This window comes from Cotesia typhae, unplaced genomic scaffold, assembly GCF_013202065.1.
Source record: "Cotesia typhae breed Kobodo isofemale line unplaced genomic scaffold, CoteBio_Ctyphae contig_4, whole genome shotgun sequence".
Classification (NCBI taxonomy): domain Eukaryota; kingdom Metazoa; phylum Arthropoda; class Insecta; order Hymenoptera; family Braconidae; genus Cotesia; species Cotesia typhae.
The window spans coordinates 7818395-7840489 of NW_027423748.1; the positions used below are offsets into that span (position 1 = coordinate 7818395).

Here is a 22095-nt window from a genome sequence, read left to right on the forward strand (position 1 = left end):
TATATATATATAGAGAGAGAGAGAGAGAGAGAGAGAGAGAGAGAGTGTGATGTATATGATGAAGGAAAATCCAGTAAGCAAGGTGGATTTAAAAATAAAAATAACTAAGAGAGGGAGAAAAAATAGCAAACGCAAGGTAGCAAGGATATCAGGAGGGATGATTCTCCTACAGAAGGGTGAACGGTAGTATCGGGTTCCAAGAACGGCGCTTGCGCCTTGACGTCGAGTCAAACGTAGCGGCTATAGGTTAAATCCTCGTATACGTTTTTGTTGTTTTTCTCGCGTTGCCTCCTGATCCCGCCTTCAAAAGTATCAGCGGACCAATCGCGTCGTGTATGAAAACCAACTAACGTCAGAGTCTGAGATCGGGATACTCGACATTATATCAGCACGTAGAGATCCACCACAACCACGAGAAACCACGGCAGATACCAGTCGACGATTGTCAACAGATCAGTTTCGGTTCTTTCGAATTATTATAGATTCTAATTATTCAATTTTAAAATAAAAATAAATATAATAATTATTATATTTTTAACTAAACATTTATTTTTTGAGTTTGCAGTGAATTTTATCAAGTGAAAAAAAAAAAAAAAAAAAAAAAAAAAACTCTGTGATTTATAAAACAAAAAGAAAAAAATTCTGATAATTAGTTTAATTTAAAAAAAAGTTTTTTAATCATGAATGGAACTGCAATTGGAACTCCTGACAATCTTCAAAGACAATCTTCGCAAAATGACACCAGCTCTGAACATCCTCGTAGTCCTGGAAGTCCTCTAAGTATTCGCCATGGTAAATAATAAAATATAATCAAATATTTAAAATTAAAAAAATTAATTTATAATTTTTAAGCTTATTACAGTAAAATAAATATTTAAAGTACAATTATTTGTTTAGCCTATTAATAATACTCAATTAACTTCCATTTTAATTAAAATTAAATCGCGTTGCAAATATTTATTTTTCTGTATTAACTTAATAAATTAATAAGCAAACATTCAAGACATTATTTTACTGAAAGATAATAAAAAAGAAAAAAAAACTTTAATCCTATAAATTAAATATTTATTACAGCAGTAAATATTACCCCGCAATCGGAATAATAATTTTTACCCCATTGACATAATAAGTGGGCGCAATAAAGTAAATCCGTGTATGTGAGTGCTGTATGCCATTAGAGTAATCAAATCCCAGTTCCGTCGGGTGAAACGATGTAGGAATGCCACAATCCCAGTCCAGGGTTTAGTTTTGCGACAAAGAAAGTTGCGAAAGAGCATCGAAAAATGAATAAATGAATTGAGCAAGAATAAGAAGAAACGAGAAGGGTGGAAAAGACAAGGGTACTAGAGAAAGAGATTGAAGGTGACGGATTTGTAACAGTTCCTTCTTATTCTGTGACCCTCTTGGTTCAGTTGTATTTGGCTCTGCACCGAGGGCGTCAAATTTCATTAGCATATCAATGCTGGTGGATGGCACGGACTCGCCGGGCGCCACCTGCGCCCGGTATTATGGGATCATTGCGCGTTGCCTCGCCAACTACTCGGGTACCGCTTCTGTATTATGTATTACTATACAGCGTGCTCCCCAGGGGTGTGGCGAGAGTAAATTTTGATGAGAAATTGCTAAACGGTCTACAGCCCTCAAATCCCCAGTTATTTTTCAAGACCAAATATCCTTTTATTTTTATTCGTGTTTTATTGTTCACTGATTTGGAGTTTTCATTTATTTTTCGCCCGAGTCGAAATATCAAACCCATTTTAGCTGTAAAAGTTTACAAATTTTTTATAGTTCGATTTTCAGCCTTAGAAGACGTCTATTTTGACACACAGAAAAAAAAAATTAACTTCGATTAAGATGGAAAATTTTTAAATCAAGTAAAATTTACTTAAACCAAGAAAAATTTCTTAGTTTAAGAATTTTTCTACTCAAATCAAAAAGATTAAATTCTTCAAAATTATTTATTTGATTCAAATAAATTTTTTTTTCTGTGCACACGGCGAAAAGAACGTAGGAATTTTTCCTATTTTTCCAATGTTAACATGGGAATTTTTTCTTTATTTACATGATAGAAATATCCATGTGACATAGAAAAAATTCATTTATGTAACTTAGTTTAAAAATTACAAATTTACATAACAATTTCCTCATTCGAGCAATTTCAGATAATTTACAAGTAAAACATTGATATACAGTCGGTTTATGATAAAAAAATTTGAGGAAATTGTTTTTATTAAATATTCTCTTTGGGAAAAAATAGAAAAAAATTATTCGAACCTATCTCCATCGTTATTTTTTAGATTTTCCAAAAAACTTCCGAATTTTTCAATGATAAACATTTTTAATTTCTTTTTTCTTTCTTTCATATGAAACTTTGACATTTTCTACAAATATCTTGAAAATTTCAGAATGGTGTTTTTTCAATTTCTATTTTTTTTCCTGACCACTCAATTTTTTTAGGAATTGTTATAAAAAAATAAATTTCAAACAGGTCTGAATTTTCGACTCTGATGGTTATAACTCCGGATCTGAATGATCAATTATTGGGAAAAATTAACTCAAGATTTGTTAATATTGATTGAGTGATTGCATGGTGTCGCAACACTTGAAGCGATAAATATAATCCCATAAAATCACGATCTGATGAAAAGCGTGACTAATAATCTAAGTGGGCTTTCGGGTTGTTCTGCTAGTAATACTGAGAGAGTAAGAGTAAAAGTAATTCAAATTAAATTGCACGACCCTTGTGAACCAGTACGACAAAATCACATTTTCGTATTCGTTGACTACCATCAGATGCTTTATATGTATATAGAGTAGTTAAATAATGCGACGAGTATCGCTTTATATAACGGCATCACCCCTATTTTATTTTATTATTCATTCTTGTTATTTATGTCCCTTTTATTTGAAAATTACTACAACTTTTCTTGTATCAATTTAAAAACAATTATTTAAATTACATAACTTATTTCTGAGTAATATTATTATTTGGTTTTTTAAAAATTTTTTATTAAAGAATTATGAGTTATAAAATTTAAATTTATTCAATTAAAAATTAAATTATTTAAAATTTTCAATTTTTAACGCAAAGTTAAAATAATTAAATCAAATTTTTTAAATTAAAATTTACAAAAAATATATTTGAATTTTTTTTTTATTAAAATATTAAATTAATAAATTACTTTTAAGAGAATTGTTATTGCGTATAAGTTTAAATTAATTATAATGTATTTTCAATCTAAATCGATCAAGTTAAACATTTTGACTCCCACAGCAAAAAGATTATTTTATTTTTAGCCCCTTGTAGTTCATAAATATGTAATTACGGCGGGCCGAAAAAGAATCCGAATAACATTTCTGCAATTTCGACACTTTCTGAGCTTTTTCAAAACTCATTTCTCGATGTAAATTCTGTTTACCAAGGACCAAAGAACCTCAGTATCCCTCTAAGCTTCTTGAATGAAAAAATAAATAACAAGAACAAGAACAAGACCCGGACCAAAAAAAAAAAAAAAAAAAAACAAATAAAATAAAATGCTGTCTTTAAAGAGATTCAAATTCCGTAAAAGAAAATACTGTTTGTTCAATCGAGTGCAAATATAAATCCCGGGCTTTAAAACTTTCTGGTAAATTTAAGCACTCTAAAAAACAAGAATAATAAAATTTATAATACACATTAATTACAATAAAATGACGAATAAATAGAATATTCCAGTTGAACCGTGGTCAGTAACATTTGTTTGATGTTATTAATTTAAACATCAAACAATAATATTAAAGATAAAAACAAAATTTATTTAGCTGTCGTCAGGATGACAATTGTACAAATACTTTTAATAATTTTAAATTATTTTAGCAGTCGTGTACGTACCTACTCCGGCAATGTGTAGACGATGCTTTATTACATTATACCTATATATTTTATTTTATTATTGTGTGGTACTTTGTTGTATTGTGTTCAATACACATTACGCATTACACATATTAAGATGCGTTACATTAATTTTATGTACTAATACCTTTACTCGGTCACTGCTCTTTCGCGTATCAGCACGACATTTGTGTAAAGTCTGGCGTATGATATATCAATAATCATAATAAACTTCATTCGAATTATATACCTATATACATATGATACTTGTATGCTAAACATTTATTGAATTCCATTATTATTTATTTCGTCTGTCTGTAACAACTAAATAAGTAATTTTAAAAAATAATATTAATAAAAAAAATAACAATTATTAATCATCATAATTCATAATAAAATTTTTTTATTATTTTATAAATAATTGAATAATTGTCAATGATTAATTGATATTAGTTATTTCTAAGTAAAATATTTTTTGACTTAATCATTTTACAACTCAGTATAAGAAAAAAAATTTATTATGACCATGAAAAATTTTTTGAACATAAAAATTATTTGAAAATTTTTTTGAAATTAAAAAAAATTTTTTTTTTTTTTAATTTTTTTAAATATTAATTAAAATTTTTTTAAATTTTTTCTTGGGCCACAAAAAAATTTTTTTTTTCAACAAGGAATTTTTTGTGTATAAAAAAATAAAAAAAATTAACAATTAAATTAATAAATTTTTTGATTTTAGATTCCGGAGAGTCCAGTATAATTTCTCCAGGACTTCCAGAGCGTTATAGCCCGCTGGGAGCTACTGAATCAACATCAAGCCATGATCCTTACGCTTCGCGTTCGGTCCAAGATTGTCCTGTTCCGCTGTGCCGTCCGTTGCCGTCGGAATTCCCACTGGCTCGATCACCGTACATGTCCGCGTTGTCAAACGGGCATCCGCACTTGCTCCAGGTCCAGCAACATCAGCACCAGCATTCTCAGCATCAGCAGCCTCAGCAACTGCAGCAGTCACCGCATCAACTCCAGCAGTCCCAACATAATAACAAGCCCTCGAGAAGCTTGGGACTCATCTGTGTCGTTTGCGGAGACACTAGCTCCGGAAAACACTACGGAATTCTTGCTTGCAATGGCTGCAGCGGATTTTTCAAGCGGAGTGTTCGGAGAAAATTAATCTACCGGTTTGTAAATCTTTATTTTTTTTTTTATTCATTAGGCATTAATAATTTATTTTTAGTCACTAATTAATCTTTGCTTTGGGTTAAATTTAGAACTTGTGATTTTTTTTATTTGAGGATTGATGTAATTTTATTTAATGTGAGTCAATTTTTGATTCTTACTCTCCTGTGCGGGTTCTTAATTTTATGTTCAAATATTTTTAAAAATCAAAGCACGTGTGCTTTCAAGGCTGGATATAAATACCGAGTTAAGTAAAAATAAAATATTGCAAAATAATTCAAATTACACAAGTTTTATAATTTTTTATTTGTATTTTGATATCGAGTATTTTGGAATAGTTTGATTAATTGGTAAATAATATAATAAAATGATGAATCGAGTATAAAAAAAGTATGTTTGTTGAAAAATACAAATATAAGAAATCGGAGTAACTGAAAAAATAAAATTGAATACAAATATAAATAAAAAGAGAATAAGTCGAATTAAATTTATTAAGAATCGAAAAAAAATTAAATTGTTACATTTATTCAAATAATTTACAAAAATATATTTTTAAAAGTATGGAAAGTTCAAAAGCTTTTTAGATTTTTGGTGGTGAAATGAATTGGCGCCAAATAAATTATATAATATAATATTAAAGTTAATTAATGCATTATAAACTTTTTATTATCTGAGGATTGTAAAATTTTTATAAATTTAGAAATAATTGATTAAATTTAGAAATATTTAATTATTTTTGAGGTTTAATAATCAAAAAAATTCTCAATTGTCTTGTTTTTCATTTATATTTTTCAAATATTAATTTATAAATTGAAAAAAATTGAAAAAAATAAATTTTAGAAAAAAATATATTCTAATACTAAGATTTAAAATTTTTTTATGAATTTTAAAAAAATTTACATATTTTTTCGTTCCTACTCTTTAAAAAAAAAAAAAAAAAAAAAAAAAACAGTATTGCACTGTACACATTAATGTCAAAAAAATTTCAATGAAAAATAAGACAAGTATTCATTTTTTTGACTTTAAAATTGAATAATTTAATCGAAAAACTTTTTTTCCAAGTTACACTCACGAATCTGTCGCATCGAATAAAATCGAAAAAAAACATATAAGTTTATTTTAAAATTATTTATAGTAAAAAAAAAATGGAAGGGAGATAGCTCCCTATCTAAGGAATTATCATACTTTTTTATTTAAAAATTGATTAAGATTTAGAATAAAAATTTTTAAAAATTAAAAATGTATTAAAATGTGTATTAAAAAAATAACAAATTTGATAAATTAGAACGAATATCAGAATAATTATTCCCAAGATAGCTAATATTACTGAGATTACAATATAAAACTCAACAGCCGTGAAATATTATAAATGATTCTATTATAAATGCATCCCTTGGCCGTAGATAATCAAGTAAACCGTATCATGTACAAGAGCAGGGCCCCGTCGGCGATCCCCATCGTCGCTAATACCCACAAAATGTATTTTTTAATCTAACCCGAGAGTAGTAAACATTTGCGAGGTGATCCCCCAGACCCAGGAGCAAAGGACAAGTGTACACGGCTCGTCGACGCGTTGAAAGTTATACCAGCAATTGATATATTATAATAATATGCGTAGCGTGCCATGTGTGCATTAAATGTGTCCAGGTCGAGTAGGCTCATCTTGGATCTACGAACCTATTATACACATAATATCAGTAGGCATGACAATACCAGCCATCCCCACATAACATTATGTTCCTTTACTCCAGGCTCAACTACATACTCAACTACACATGTGTATTGTAATATATGTGTAAGTAAAGCTCTGCATATATATAACTGTAGACTCCCGGCATGGGTGAAACTATTACACTACCCCCAGAGACCTACCATCTATCTCCATCCAATTCTTGTCAGGGCCAAAATCACTTGTTGTTGCTTTTATTCTATGCTCGGTACCGTACAAATTTTTTTTTTTTCACATTTTATATTTTATTTTCTCTTGACTACTATTTTTTTCCATCATCCCATTGTTGAAAAATACACACACGCAATATTGACCTGTCAGATGAACCGATTGAAAAATAGCTGTCACTTGATCGTGACTTGGATTCAGATGTTTTCTTTTTTTTTTGCAAAAGATTAATCATTCATTTTTATATAATTTTACTGTTCATTTTTTAATTTTTTGAGTTATGATTTGTTCATTTTTTGGAGATCTGATAACACGGAAAAAAGCACAGTTGAATTTTTATTGCTTAGCGCTCTAAGAAAAAAATTGAAAAAAATATATAATTCTATAACTTTTAAATCATAAAAAATTTTTTTTAAAAAGAATGTAAAATTTTTTTGGAATGTATTGTTCCCGAGTTTGTCGTAACTATATTTTAAAATAGTAAGTTTATCATTTTTTTGCAAAGATGTACTGAAAAAATAATTTATCTCCAATGTGGTGGAAATATTTTAGTTTGAAAAATTTCAAGAAATAATTTTCAAAAATTCTAAATTTAAATTCTCAATAAAATATCGAAAATTAAAAAATGTAAAATCAATTCTTTTTATCATTAAAATTTTAATTTTCTAAAAAAATGGTATTGTAAATTTTAAATAGAATATATTTTTAATTTTGTCATATATAAAAAAAATATATAATATATATATATAAATTAAATTAATGAGATCATTACATGGATAAATAATTATTTTGATTCAAATAATGATTAATTATCAAAATCAATATGACTCAAAGCTTTAGATTATATATTACATATTGCATTATGAATTTTTAATGAAACTGTTTGAGCTGAAAGTGATTTAACTAAATTCGTAAATTAAATTATTATTATTATTATTATTGCGATATTGATATTACCAGACGTCTGATCATTTTTAGTATTTTTCATACAAATGAATCATAAAAAAAAAATTCATGGATAGAAATTTAAAAAAATTATAAATTTAATTTTTTTTAATATTTTTTAATACTCTGAAAAAAAAAAATTAATTTGATTCAAGAAAAAAATTATTGAACTCAGAAGATAATTTTGTTTCTTTTGACTTAGAAAAATCCTTGAACTGAGAAATTTTTGTTAATTTAAAAATTTCTCGTTTTGATTCAAGACAATAAAATTCTTTAAAATAATATTATTGCACTCAAAAAAGAAAAATGAAAATTACATTATAAAAAACTAAAAAAATTGCAGTCCGAAATAACATTTTTATAAATTCAAACTTTGAATGTTAATTTTCGGAGCTTTCAATGTAATATTAACATTTTACAATGTAATTTTTACAAAAACTGTAATAATTACAATCTGAAACAGTAATTTTTCCCTTTGTGGTTTAAGAATTTTTCTTTTGAATAAAGATAATTTTTTTTTTTTTTTTTTTTTTTTTTTTTAGAGTAGATAAAAATTATATTAAAGTCAAAAATTGTAATTGCTTACTTGTAATGTTTAAGTATATTAATTTAAAAACAATTTTTGAATAAATTAAAATCAAACAAAAGTCAGTGATGATGAAATTTTTTAAACTATCTATCTTAACTCGAGTTTTTTTGTGTATCATCAGATGGCCGTGAGATAGTTGAAACGATTGTAATGCGATCAAAGCTGAAGAGCCTTCGCACAGATAACCAATTATTCCGCGAGGGTTTTAGTTCAAGTATAGAACTCATTCGACTTTCTTTCTATCTCTCTTTCTCTCTATACTCGCATTATCCTCTCATCCATCTATATATATATATACGGAATTATACCACTAACGCCTTATACTTTGTGACAGATGCGTCCCACAGTGCGCCCACAATTGCGGGATTACCGCGTAAATAAAAGACTGAAGATCCTGGCATCCACCAGAGCCAGATGCAATTAAATATCCATCGGACATGATCCATTGCAATTCTATTAATAAATTAATAAAAACAGTAATTTATAATGATAATGTAAAACAATAATAAGGGTAGTAATTATTTTATCGAGGCTTTGTGCGTTCGATTACGAGGTGCGACTCGACAAAACAACAAACAATGTAAATTTGTATAATAAACTATGGATAAACCGAGCGCAGAGATATGGAAAGTGTATATTGAATTGGAAAGTGAAAGATACGTAAATAAATGTATGATGTGGTTCTGAAGGGTGAATCCAAAAAGGGCACGAGGACGAGCAGTCTTCTCCAGTGGGGTGTGAACGCAAATCAATTTGTGTGTGACCCCTGCCGCTGCCACACGTTCCTGTTACGCGTGTGTGTATTCACTGCAGCGGTCGCTCCTAGCCCTCAGGACAAGATACTAACTCACTGCGTGACTACTGACTGACTGATATGCAACAAGCCTCCTGTCGTTTACACATATTCTGTCTTTTTACGTGACTGACGGGTATTCAAATCTCGCTAATAGCTCTTCTTATTCATTGCTTTTTATAACTATTCTACTGTCTACTATTAATAGATGTGCTTCTAATTTACAGTCAAGTTATTTCTATGTATAGAGGAAAAAAAAGTACACAGAAAAAAAAAAATTTCTTGAATCAAAAAAATTATAAGGAAGATTGATTGCTCCAAAAGTTATTTTGGAGCAAGAAGAAATTTTCTAGGCTTAAAAAAATTTAATTTCGTTCGATAAATTTTAACTTCATTTAAGAAATTTTCAATCTTGCTTAAGATTTTCTTCATTAAAAAAATTTTACGCTTGACTTAAGACTTTCTTTCTTTCTGTGTAAAAGTTTATATTTAGTTATTTCATTTTTAATGGGTAAATTTATTTATTCATTTTTTTATTATTAAATGTTAAATGTGATCATGTGATTTGAAATTAAGACAAAATATTCATGAATTAAGAAAAAATTTCTGTAAAAAGGTACAGGTGGATAATAAGACCGAGCTAAGGAATAGTTGTGATAAAATAAAAACTATCAAATTTAATCAATAAGTTCAAATGTTAATTATAATTTATGATTATTATTATATTAATTTTCTTTAAAATATATGAACCAAAAAATGGCAATACCTTGAAAACTTGTAACAATTAAACCTTGTTCTACTAAACTGATAAGAAAAATTATTGAACTAAGATTTGTTTTCTGAGATTAAGGTAATTTTATTTTATTCAAGATAAAAATCAATTCTTGAACAGAAAATAAAATTTTGTTGATTGAAGAAAATAATTATTACTTTAACATAATTAAATTGCAAATATAACCAGTAAATTATAATTACTTGAGTAAGCATGCTAAATCTATAGGCTTTACTACTCTATGATTTTTTAAATATTAAATTCTGTTGCTGTTCACAGTAGAGGTGACCATTTTTTACTTCACAGAAAATCCCTCAAATAACGACATAAAAATTTATAAATATAACTTTTTTTTTCCATCACAGTTAGCTCTTATAATGAAATAAATCTCTTTTTATAAATTTATCACAGTTAAATGAATCAATTTTAATTGATTGACTGATTTTAAGTCCAGAAAAATAAACCTAAAAGTCATTTACATTAATTTTTAATGTCAAAATATTATTGACATATCATTCAGAAGAAAGATTTCCTCAAGTAATACAAAAAAGATTTGTTAACATTTTGATAAATTAAAGTCAATAATCATTAATAATTAATCGTTTGACTGGTTATTAAATCAAATTAACCAAAAAATAAACAGATTTTTGCTGCTTGGTTACTGTGGTGATAATTTAAAATTTTTAAATTGACCGCTTCTTCGATTTAATTTTTCAAAATTTTATTTTTTAACTCTTCCTTTATTTTCAAAGTTTTGTCATAAATTTTTTTTATACGCACATATATTTTTATTGATATCCTCACTTAAGGGTGAAGGTATTTATACAAGAGACTTTAAAAAAGCAAAAAAGGTTTATTGTCATTACTCGAGAGTCGTGAGGCTCTTTTCGAGCCTCAGAATTCACTAGGATTACTAAGGGATAAGAAGACTACGTGCAGAACCCCTCAGCAACTTTGACGATGCCATCTACTCGCGATCGGGGATAACGGAATTAGTCCTAACAATGAAAGTAAATCAAATTTAACGCCATTTTCCTCGTACACCCGATTTAGGAGTAAGTGCACTTCAGACTGTCTCGAGAGAACCAAATGATCACCAGAAAATTTTCTTCTATCCCCCAAAAAAATATTCTCCTTTAAATCAATACAAGGAATTTTTTTTTAATAATTTGAAATTGTTCCGTTTAATTCCAGGTGCCAAGCAGGAACCGGCAGATGCATCGTCGACAAGGCTCACCGCAACCAGTGTCAAGCTTGCCGTCTCAAAAAGTGCATGGCCATGGGGATGAACAAAGATGGTAAGTCATTTAAATTAATAATTAAAAATTTTTTTATTTAACAACAACAAATGTATACATTAATATTTTTAAATATTTTATTCTTAAATGATAAAAAAATAATATAAAAGTCTCTACGACGTAAATTGACTCAAAGGCAGAACAGAATAGAGAAGTTTGGCGTAAGTTTTCGATCCAACTCTTAATACTTTTTGTTCTTCGTAACACCTGATATCCCTTTATTCATCTACCAAAACCAATAACATACAATCGCTAAATTTCCCATTTCTTTTCTTATCCAGCCCCTAAATATCTGGAAACTTTTTTATTGCCTTTATTCTCGGTGACAGTACAAATCTCTCACAGTACCAATCTATCATTTTTGAATCAAATTTCTTTCATTAAGCCCTTATTTAGACGACCCGCATATATTATAAAGATAATAAAAAAAAATAATAAATAATATAGAGTAATTATTAGTTTATTTTTAGTTGAATAATCTAAAGAAATTTTTTATTTTACTTCATAACATTATTTTTGACCGTCTCAAGATTTAAGTGGAGTTGTAATTAAAATAATATTTGTAATATTACATTTTTATGGTAAAAAAAAATTGAATATTACAATCAGTTTTACAATTTTATAAGCAGAAATTATTTTAAGAAGAAATTTTTTTTGTCTGGAAAATAAATTTTTTAACTATGTAAATATTTTTGATTCAAGAAATCATTTTTAAAAATTGAAATTATTAAGTAATTTTTTTTTTTTTAACTATATGATTATTTATTTATTTATTGCATACATAAAACATTCATAAATTTCTATTTTTAGTTATGATAATTTAGATAATATAGAAAATTGTAAACTTTTAATGAATGATTCGTAATTCCGCGATGGAGATGGAGAAATAAAAAAAAATAATTGTCAAAAACTTAATTTTCTATTTTTTAATAGCCACAGAAACAAAACTGGTATATTTTTTACAGTAAAATAAACAGTGAATTATTTCTTTCTTTTAAATACCCAAAAATAAAATAAAATCAAGCTCACTAAATAATAAAAAAAATTTATCAAAAGTATAATCAGCCCCCACACGGTAAGAACAAGATTACACTGGATATCATCCTAGATTATACTGAGTAAAAAAAAATTTCGGATAATAACTAGTATAATCCAGATTATAAGGAGTATAATCTGGATTATAATGAGTATAATCTGGATTATAATGAATATAATCCAGATTATAATGAGTATAATCTAGATTATAATGAGTATAATCTGGATTATAATGAATATAATCCAGATATCACACAGTATAATCTGGATTTTTTTTTTTAGCTACTATCTGAAATTTTTTTTTACCACAGATATCACTGAGTATAATCTGGGATGATATCCAGTGTCATCTTGTTATTTCTTTGCACAAAGTAATTACTTATAATTTCCAATCTAACAAAATAATAATAATGAAAAAAGGATTATCGAAAAAATAATTTTCTCTGATACTCGTAGATAATTTAATTGAACCATAACACGATGAAAATTACACATACCAGGAGTATATCCAGTTGAGTGCTTACAGTAATCATTTACCGTATAATATGACTCATGTGCTGAACATAACAGTGTACACTGTGGATTTAATACAACATGCACATCATAGCGCTGATCAATGTACATAACTGCACTGGGATCTCTCGTATCTCATCTAAAATACATAGACAAAATAATGACACAGTATACAGAGAGTAAACTACTTGTATTATTATTATTATTGTTATTATTATTATTATTATTATTATAATTATTATTACTATGGTTATAATGCATATGATGTAGTAGGTAGTATGACTTAGTAGCAGCGTTAGTTGGTTCACCATGACGCGCTATTCGCTCCATAAACACTGGTACGGTCGTTAGTAACGTAACGGTCACGTGGCCCGATGCCTGAAGGGTTAATTGGAGGAAATAAACGTATGCAGGACAACCAAACGACGAGCTAAGCAGAGTACGACAGCCAACAGGGTTCGTTGTTGTATTAGTGGTTGCTGACGCAGGACATCACATCTTCTCTACATATCTGTATCTCTATAGCTCTATACATGCTCATATGTGGTAGCAAGTGCGACAAGAGAAATCCGCGTGCATTTCGGTGCTACCACCCGCCGGGTTCATGCAAATGAGAGCCTACTGACGGGACGTTTATCTCGTTGGTCGCACCGTCCACCTCCAGGACTGCTAATATGAGTGAGAGACTACACACATGCACGGATTCACTGGAATCGGGTGTGAGGGTTGCTTTAAAAATTAAACTAAGAGCTAAAGAGAGATAAAAATAATAAAAATAGTGGATAAAAAAAAAAAGTTAAATAACTGAGAGAATAAAGTTCCAAAGGGCCGTGGAATAGTAGGAGGACCCCATTAAGCCGCTCAGCAGGCCACGGCAACTACCCACAGGAAAAATTGCCACGTTTTCGTTATTATGCAGAATTACTTAACGTTAAACCGCGAGCATTTTTAAATCTAGTCTCTACCTTTTTTTTTTTTTTTTTTTTTTTTACTTCACTTTACTTTATTTTACTTTGTGTGTTTTAATGACGTCAGACAACGTTTTATTTTGTTATTTTTTATGGAAATTTTAATAATTCATGGTTTTGAGTTTAACAAGTTAATATGAAAGTTAGATAACTCTAACAGCTATGAAGCTGGTACGCTCGTCATATTGATGCTGTCAAATCCAGATACTGTCTGATATAATTGCGTTACGTAAAATTGACATGGCAAGGGTCCGACGGCGGAAGACAATAAGGCTCAGACAGGCTCTGAGAAAACGCAGTCAGTTAGAGATTGCAGGATGATGGGTAATAAATTTCATAAATTAAATCCTTCGGTCATGGACATGCCACTTTCAAACCAAAATTTTTATTTATTGAAAAGTTATATCTATTTACTAAAGAATTGGATAATTCTTATTGGTTATTATTGGTGCTCTATTTAATTTTCCGGATAAAGATGATAATCTGTTTTATTACATAATTAGATGAAACTGTGATTTAGCGTGGAAATATTTCTTCGAATAGAAAATTAAAATTTCTTTTAAGGTAATTCACTCGGGACAGATAGTTTGTGCTATTTCTTCCCCTTTCACTCGCTAGTGCTGCCTTTCTCACGAGTTATCTCTTATTCGATTTTACTAATAATTATTTTTGTTTAACTAGCCAGTTTATTTATAATTTATAAAAAACTTTATGGTAAAAATTTTCAAAATTTCTCTGGAAATAATCCAATTAAGTACATTATTCTAACAGGTATCAGTTTTTTGAAACGATCTTAAAATCATTTCAATGCAATAACAATTAATTTTGAATCAAATTAATTTTTATAACATAGCATATGTTTTTTTTTTTTGTGTTAAGGAAATTTTTTCTTTACTCCAGAATTGATTTTTTTTTTAAATAAAAATTGACATGATACTATTCCCGTACTTTTTGGGAGTATCTTTCAACATGACAAAAAGATCTGATGTATCTTAAAATTTTAAAAATTTTTTAAACATTTCGTTCTTATCAGAAATAAATGTTACTCCTTTTAGCAAAATTATATTTTCTACATTTTTTTTCTGACATTTATTCATAAGCGTTTTATTTATGAATTCCGACTTTTGGATTAAAAAATTTACCATCTAATATATGATTTTGTTGATGCAAGCCGTTGAATTTATTAAACTTAATTTACACTTGAGGAATTATACCGCCAAAATATTCCCCGGTTATTTTACCACCGGTTAATTTACCCGGGTAATAATTCCTTAACAAACCCCGAAAAAGTTTCAAACATACCCCAATTAAAAACCTTGTACCTTAAAATCATCGCGTGAATCCATTATTCTCCCTCATGAATTATTATTTGGACATGTCGTCCTGCAGCGATACAACTAACTCGCGCTGCATGGAAGGATTGCCTGATGATGAATAATCAAGAGGAAACTCGTTGGATTGTTGCAGCCGTGCAAAATGAAAGGCAGCCCAGGAACACGGCAACCATAAGACCTGAAGCTTTAGTCGAGATGGATCAGGAACGAGCGCTGAGGGAAGCTGCCGTCGCTGTTGGAGTTTTTGGGTAAGCATCAATTGCAAACAATATTGATATTTTAATGAATCAAAATAAATAAACACATTAAATTATTAATTAGAAACTACATGAACATTGAAAAAAAAAATTAACTTGAATTAAAAAAAAAATTCTTGAACCAAGAAAATAATTTTGAAAATTTTCATTGCTTTGAATCAAAACGAAGAATTTTTGAATTAAGTTAAATTCATTTAAAGCCATACAAATTTTTTAGTTTAAGAATTTTTCTTCTTTGATCAAAAAGAATATAAAGTTCTTCAAAATAATTTACTTGATTCAATTAAATTTTTTTTTCTGTGTACTATTTACATAAAATTAACTTATATACATCACAACATAAATAAGTACCCCAACATTTTATTTGATCGGACGTAAATAGCAAAAAGTGGTTGAAAAAATCTTTCAACATAAAAATAGTAATGACAAACCCGGTCATGAAACAGACTAGAGTGTAGAGTAACAGGAAAAGCATAAACAACAAATAATATAATATAAACACAGCAGAGAGGATGCCGTTAGCACGTTTGATCTTGGCAGCGTTATCTTCAACATCGCGAACAACACGAGTTGCTTGCCACATCGAGCGTGATCTATCATGAAAAATTACCTTTGACTACTTGACCGTTCAAATACTTCAGGTAATGCCTTTTGAACCGTTAGTAACTCAAAATCAATGTCGAGCCGACAATTATATACAACACATCTACATCTATAAACATAAATATCAATATTTAAATAACATAATAATGACATATAAAGCTGTGGATGTATGATGACATATAAAGTATCAGCGGTATATATTGAATCACGTAATACAGAGTTGAGTATCAAAATAATAAATCATTAAACATTTTACAAATTAATTTTTTTCTCTTAAATATAAAATCTACAAGCATGATATATTTATAACAGTACTAAAATCCAGCACCGAGTCTTAAACTTCTATACTGGGTTATAATTTAAAACTCTTTGTCTTTGACCGTTCTTACTCACATCATTGGCTATTATTATACTCTTTTGCACGATGTTTTACTCTTGATAAAAATACACATTGATTGATGGATAAGCCGCCAAAGTGTTAGCTCGTGTTGGTATCCAAGTTTAAAGCCACGTCGCTCTTTATAATCTCTGCGAAAATCGCTCTTGCGCGCTCGCAGGCCGACGACGGAGTTTTCAACCCTTTCTTCCGATAATTTTTCTCATACGAGGAAGAAGCCGTCGAAGACGCCGATGAACCAGAAGAAGAAGAAGAAGAAGAAGAAGAAGACGAACAAGGCAAGCTTATCATCAGTGAATTTTTAAGATGATCCCCAATATTCTTCTCCACGGGAATCGGCTGCTGGATCGGCAAATAAATATTGATATCATTTTCCGACTTGGTCATCTTGCTGGGCGACTTTTGTTCGCGATAAATCTTCTCGGATTTAATCTTCTTGATCAGCAGATCTACTTGGGGCTTAACTTCAGCCTCTCTGGCTTGTTCCTCAGACTTTTCCTTCTGGACAACCTTGCTCAGAGACCACAAGCGCTGAATAACGTGCCTGCAAGTCCGTTCCTTTTCCAGCTGCATCTCCAGTTTGTTAATTTTAGCCTTCGCCTCTGAAAGCTGCATCAAAACACTTTGGTACTCGTCATCAACCTCCTCAACCTGGCACGTAGTTGGCCTGATGTGTGAGTTCAGATCTAGGTGTAACCTTTGCTTTGCTTTCTCCTGCTTGATCTCCATATTCTTCTCCTGCGCAGAATTTTTCTTGATAACCGGCAGCGACCTCGTGACAGGCTTGCTAACCACCCGATTGAATCTCACCTTAACAGCGCGTTTGTTTCTAATCAGAGTCTTCGGCCGTATTTTAACATTATTCTCATCATTCTTTTCCTTTTTGTCCCCAGTGACTTTTTTGTGGTGGCTCTCCTTGATAGCCAAGAATCTGTACTCGCGATTGCAGCCCTTGTTGTTGCGATCCAGCCGGTTTTCAATGTCCCTTACAATATCTTGGCTCAGAAGACAATTAGATCTAACATCAATAACTTGCAATGTTTTATTATGATCAAGCAAATCAAGCATTTTATTACCAATAGCGTCAGTCAATCCGCAGCTCTGTAAATCCAGGGCTTTCAGCCACAAACTGTCTGTGATCGCGTCGATAACTTGGGCAACTGCCAAGTCGCCTAAAGACGGGTTTCCATTCAGCGTCAGACGTCTTAATCCCGGCATCACGTCGAGATTAGGCTGCCGATATCTCAGCGAGTTCTTCCAAGTTTCGTGATACAGAACCAACTTTTGACGACTCAAAGCAGAAGCCAGCGCTGGCCCGGCGCCGGAACTCAGATCGCAGTGGCTCAAATTAAGCGATCTGATGCTCTGGACATCAGCGATTGTTCGGCAAATCATTGCACAACTGTTGTCGCCGATGTAGCAGCGTTCTAGAGACAAATATTCAAGAGTTACCGTGCTTGCAAGCCCTACGCACAATGCGGCAAGACAATCAGTGGGCAGAGGAACTCCTTCGAGTTCCAAGCAGGTTAAGGCCGTGGAATTTCTTATGCACTGCGCTACACTGTGGCTGAGACACTCGAGCAAATATCGCGTGAGAACTGCTGGAGTTTTTCTGATCCCGGTTGAATTTGCTGCGCGAACTTTACCTTCGGAATTTAGTTCTTCTAGTGGCTTACGCAGGTGGCACTTGTTCCGGACGCTGACGGACTTGAGGGAACGGTCAAGAGAGAGAGAATTTAAGATCGGAATCCAGTCGTCCATTTTCACGCGGTCGGTCGTGAAGTCTAATCTATGAGGCAACGAAAGGCAGATAATTGGCAGGGGGCGCACTCGGTGCTGCTTACATAACTCGAGATAACAGGCCGAAAAATTTTGTCCTTTTGGTGGTAGTGCCGTCATCTTCTGATAACGCAACCCGCTAGTTCCGATGATATTTTGATTTTTTTGAAGTTATATTTATAACCTTGTTTATTATTCTTCTCGGTGAGTGGCTCGGAGACGTCATTTGCGGTTGTTAAATATTATTGTTTGGTGGAACCACTTGTACAGCCAAGAAAAAACACAATACGGATGTAAAATAATTATAAAAAAATTATTGTTAATCAAATAATGACATGTGTAATACGTCACGCGATTTTATGCGGCAATTAAATCATTAAAACAAAATACTATCGACTTTTTTTGAATTATTTTATTCAAATAGCATAACCTATCAGCGATGAAGATCATAGGGGAAAAAATCAAAGAAGAAATAATAATTTTATTAAAAAATTGATATTGACGTTGATTTTACCTAAATATTTATTTTTCTATTTTACAGACCACCAGTATCATTAGCGATGGCCAGATATGGAGCACCGATGCCATTATCAGCAATAGCCCCAACGTCGACTGCAAATCCACCACCTGTACCAACACCCCTACCGCAACGCGACGACCCCGATGGTAATTAAACAATATCAATAATAATTTCTTCCAAGTATAATCAGTTACATAAAAAATTGATACAAAGTAATTAAACAATTAAATGGACTATTATGTTGATCTTTAATGCACGACGCTTCGATTATTTAGTTGGTCTTCGTCAGGTTCATCAAAACTACTACTGCAAGTCAAAAAGAAGAAGAAGAAGAAGAAGAAGAAAATGACTAAGGTCTTCTAGCATTTAAAAAACCGCGGTTACTTATGCGCCGATTAACTGCGCAAGCGGTGTTGCTAAGTCAAATGCAAGATTTAAAAGAACGGAAATTCCTTGTGATTTTTCGTAAAAAATATAAAATATCTCCATAATACGGTCGGAAATCTACTTTTTTTTATTATTTTAATCGAAAGCTTATTATTTTTTCAATCAAATTCAATGAAAATAAAATTTTTTTTGAATCGTTAATTGCATTAAATTCTCAACCAAATACACGGCTGGTGGCATCTCCATTTACCTACATGTAAAAATTACAATTTTCAAACTCAATTATTTCATTAAATATCCCGGATATTAAATTAAAAATTTGTTTTATTAATTATTAGGCTACATAGATAGAATTTACAAATTTTCAGGAAGTTTTAAAAATTTGACTACTTTGCGTGGATTTCCTTAAATTAAGAAAAAATTCTTGATCCAAAAAATTATTCTCAATTAAAATAAATATTTTTTAGTTCGATTTTTTTTTCTTGATTCAAGATAATTAATTTCTTCAAAAAGGTATTTTTTTTTTTTTTTTAACCAAGTTAACTTTTTTTCAGTGCAATTTTTCGGATTTAAACATAATATTCTTGACATACTGTCATGGTTTTTTATGAACTTAATGAAGACTAAATAAAAATTGAAGACGTCAAAAAAAAAAAAAAATTATATCAATTTTTTATATTACAAAATTTTATGTAAAAAAAATTACCAATAAAATAAAATTTAATCAATAAAAATAGGAAACGCATCTGAAGACAGTATAGATGTGACCAACGAAGAACCACTCACTGCCCAGAGGAATCTTTGTTCCCAATTGCCTCCGATGATGACATCACTCTACTCGCCCGCAAGCGCAGAAACAGTTTACGAAACTAGTGCAAGATTATTATTCATGGCTGTAAAATGGGCGAAAAACCTGCCTTCGTTCGCCAGCTTGCCGTTCCGCGACCAAGTGATACTCCTTGAAGAAGCCTGGTCTGAGTTGTTTCTTCTCAATGCCGTGCAATGGTGTCTACCTCTCGAATCATCTTCACTCTTCAATGCCGCGGAATTAACCGCGCTTACTCTATCGCCACACAATCATTCGCACTCAGGAATGCACTTACCCAACGAAGACAAGCCTAGTCAAGTAGCCGCTGATATTCGACATCTTCACGATACTTTGCAGAGATACAAAAATATAATGGTTGATCCTGCCGAGTTTGCTTGTATGAAAGCTATTGTTCTCTTTAGACCCGGTAACTATTTAATTATTTATATTAATTTTTCATTTTTAATTGTTGATGAATTAAGAAATTTTGGTAATTATTTACAAGTGCGGTCCATTTTATTTTTAGCCACATTTAGGTGAAAAATTAACATTTTTTAATTTTTTTTTTTTTATAATACAAAATATTTTATTTATTTATTTATTTATTTATTGAATTTAAATGCCAAGGCCTAAAGCCAAATAGCGAGAAGTGAATAAATATCTTAATATATCCATTTTTACACTACAATATTGTGAAAAAAAAAAAAACAATTAAGATTTCGATAGCTTTTTTGCCTTTAAAAATTGGAAAAAATTTTGACTCTCATGTTTTTAGATAAAATTTCTATTTTATCTTTTTTGATGTTTTTAATTATTTTTTTTTTTTTTTTTTTAAAAATTCATAAAAAAAAAAAAACGAACAATTAAAAAAAAAGTTAAATATCAAAAATTTATAAATTTGTTAAAATTATGAAAATTAACTTTTTTTTTTTTAATTTTTTATTTTTTTATGAATTTTAAAAAAAAAAATATACCAAAATTTTCAAAAAAAATTTTCTTTCAAAAAAATGAAAATGAAAATGGTAGACTCCACTTTTAAATAATTACTAAAATTTTATTTAAAAATTTTTGTTATTTTTAATTATTAATTTTAAAAAATAATAATTGAATATTTTGATAAAATAGAAACCCGAGGACTGAAAGATTCAAGTCAAATAGAAAATCTTCAAGACCAAGCACAAGTAATGTTAGGACAACATGCGCGTGCTCAGCAACCCGGTAGACCTGAAAGATTCGGCAGACTTTTGTTGATGCTATCACTGCTGAGAAGCATACCAGCATCGCGAGTTGAGCTTATTTACTTCCACCGAACTATTGGAAATACACGAATGGAAAAAGTTTTGTGTGACATGTATAAAAATTAATGATTATGATTGCCACAAAACTGATTGATTAATTGAAGCTAATGTTTTTACGTAAAGTATCTAATCTCATAATCATTGAATAGCCTAATTCATTTTCTATGAAAATCTGGCCTCATACTCGTATAAATGTATAATAAAAAAAAAATAATTATTATTAACGATAGATAATTTAAGTTAACGAGGCTTTTTTTAATTATTATTACAATTAAAATTATAAATAAAGTATAATTAGTAATATAATATAATATAATTATAAATACATTCAATTACAATGATATAAAATTACTAGATCACGATGCTGTACATAAATGCAATACTATATCTAGTTTAATATTAATATAGAACATATTTATTTATTGTGCTATTAGAGAGTAGAGTAAAATTGATTCATCTTGAATCGTAATATTCTCATTTATAAATGAATATGATATAATTAAATACTATTATATAAGAATCATAGTATTTAAAGGAAAATTAATCCAAGTTTTTTGAAATTTATGTTGTGATATAATTGTCGTTGTATATAATATACATATATATATATATATATATTCAATAAAATACATTGAATAAAATTGGATCGTTACTACGCGACAATGTTATAATTACGTAAATGTAATAAAATATAACAAGTACATTCCAAATTTATTTATTTATTTAAATACCAAATATTTACACTAAAATAGTTTTATGTTTGTTTGACTTATGGTAATTTACTTAGAATAAATATTTGTATTTATCAAACATAATCCTTGACTTTGCCCTACGGGGCTGTCACATATGGCATCTTGT

General features: G+C 29.7%; 2 protein-coding genes across 2 annotated transcripts; one reads left to right on the top strand and one right to left on the bottom strand.

The window, feature by feature from the left end:
* The first annotated feature begins 604 nt into the window (after positions 1–604).
* Positions 605–21594, top strand: LOC141527164 (photoreceptor-specific nuclear receptor). The gene is made up of 7 exons (XM_074242489.1): positions 605–792; positions 4608–5046; positions 11235–11338; positions 15322–15436; positions 18766–18890; positions 19869–20366; positions 21065–21594. Exons 1-7 carry the CDS (start codon positions 681–683, stop codon positions 21301–21303), a joined length of 1632 nt encoding a protein of 543 aa, XP_074098590.1. The 5' UTR covers positions 605–680; the 3' UTR covers positions 21304–21594.
* Positions 16397–18222, bottom strand: LOC141527163 (centrosomal protein of 78 kDa). Its single transcript, XM_074242488.1, has one exon. It carries the CDS (start codon positions 18204–18206, stop codon positions 16527–16529), a length of 1680 nt encoding a protein of 559 aa, XP_074098589.1. The 5' UTR covers positions 18207–18222; the 3' UTR covers positions 16397–16526.
* Positions 21595–22095: the final 501 nt, after the last annotated feature.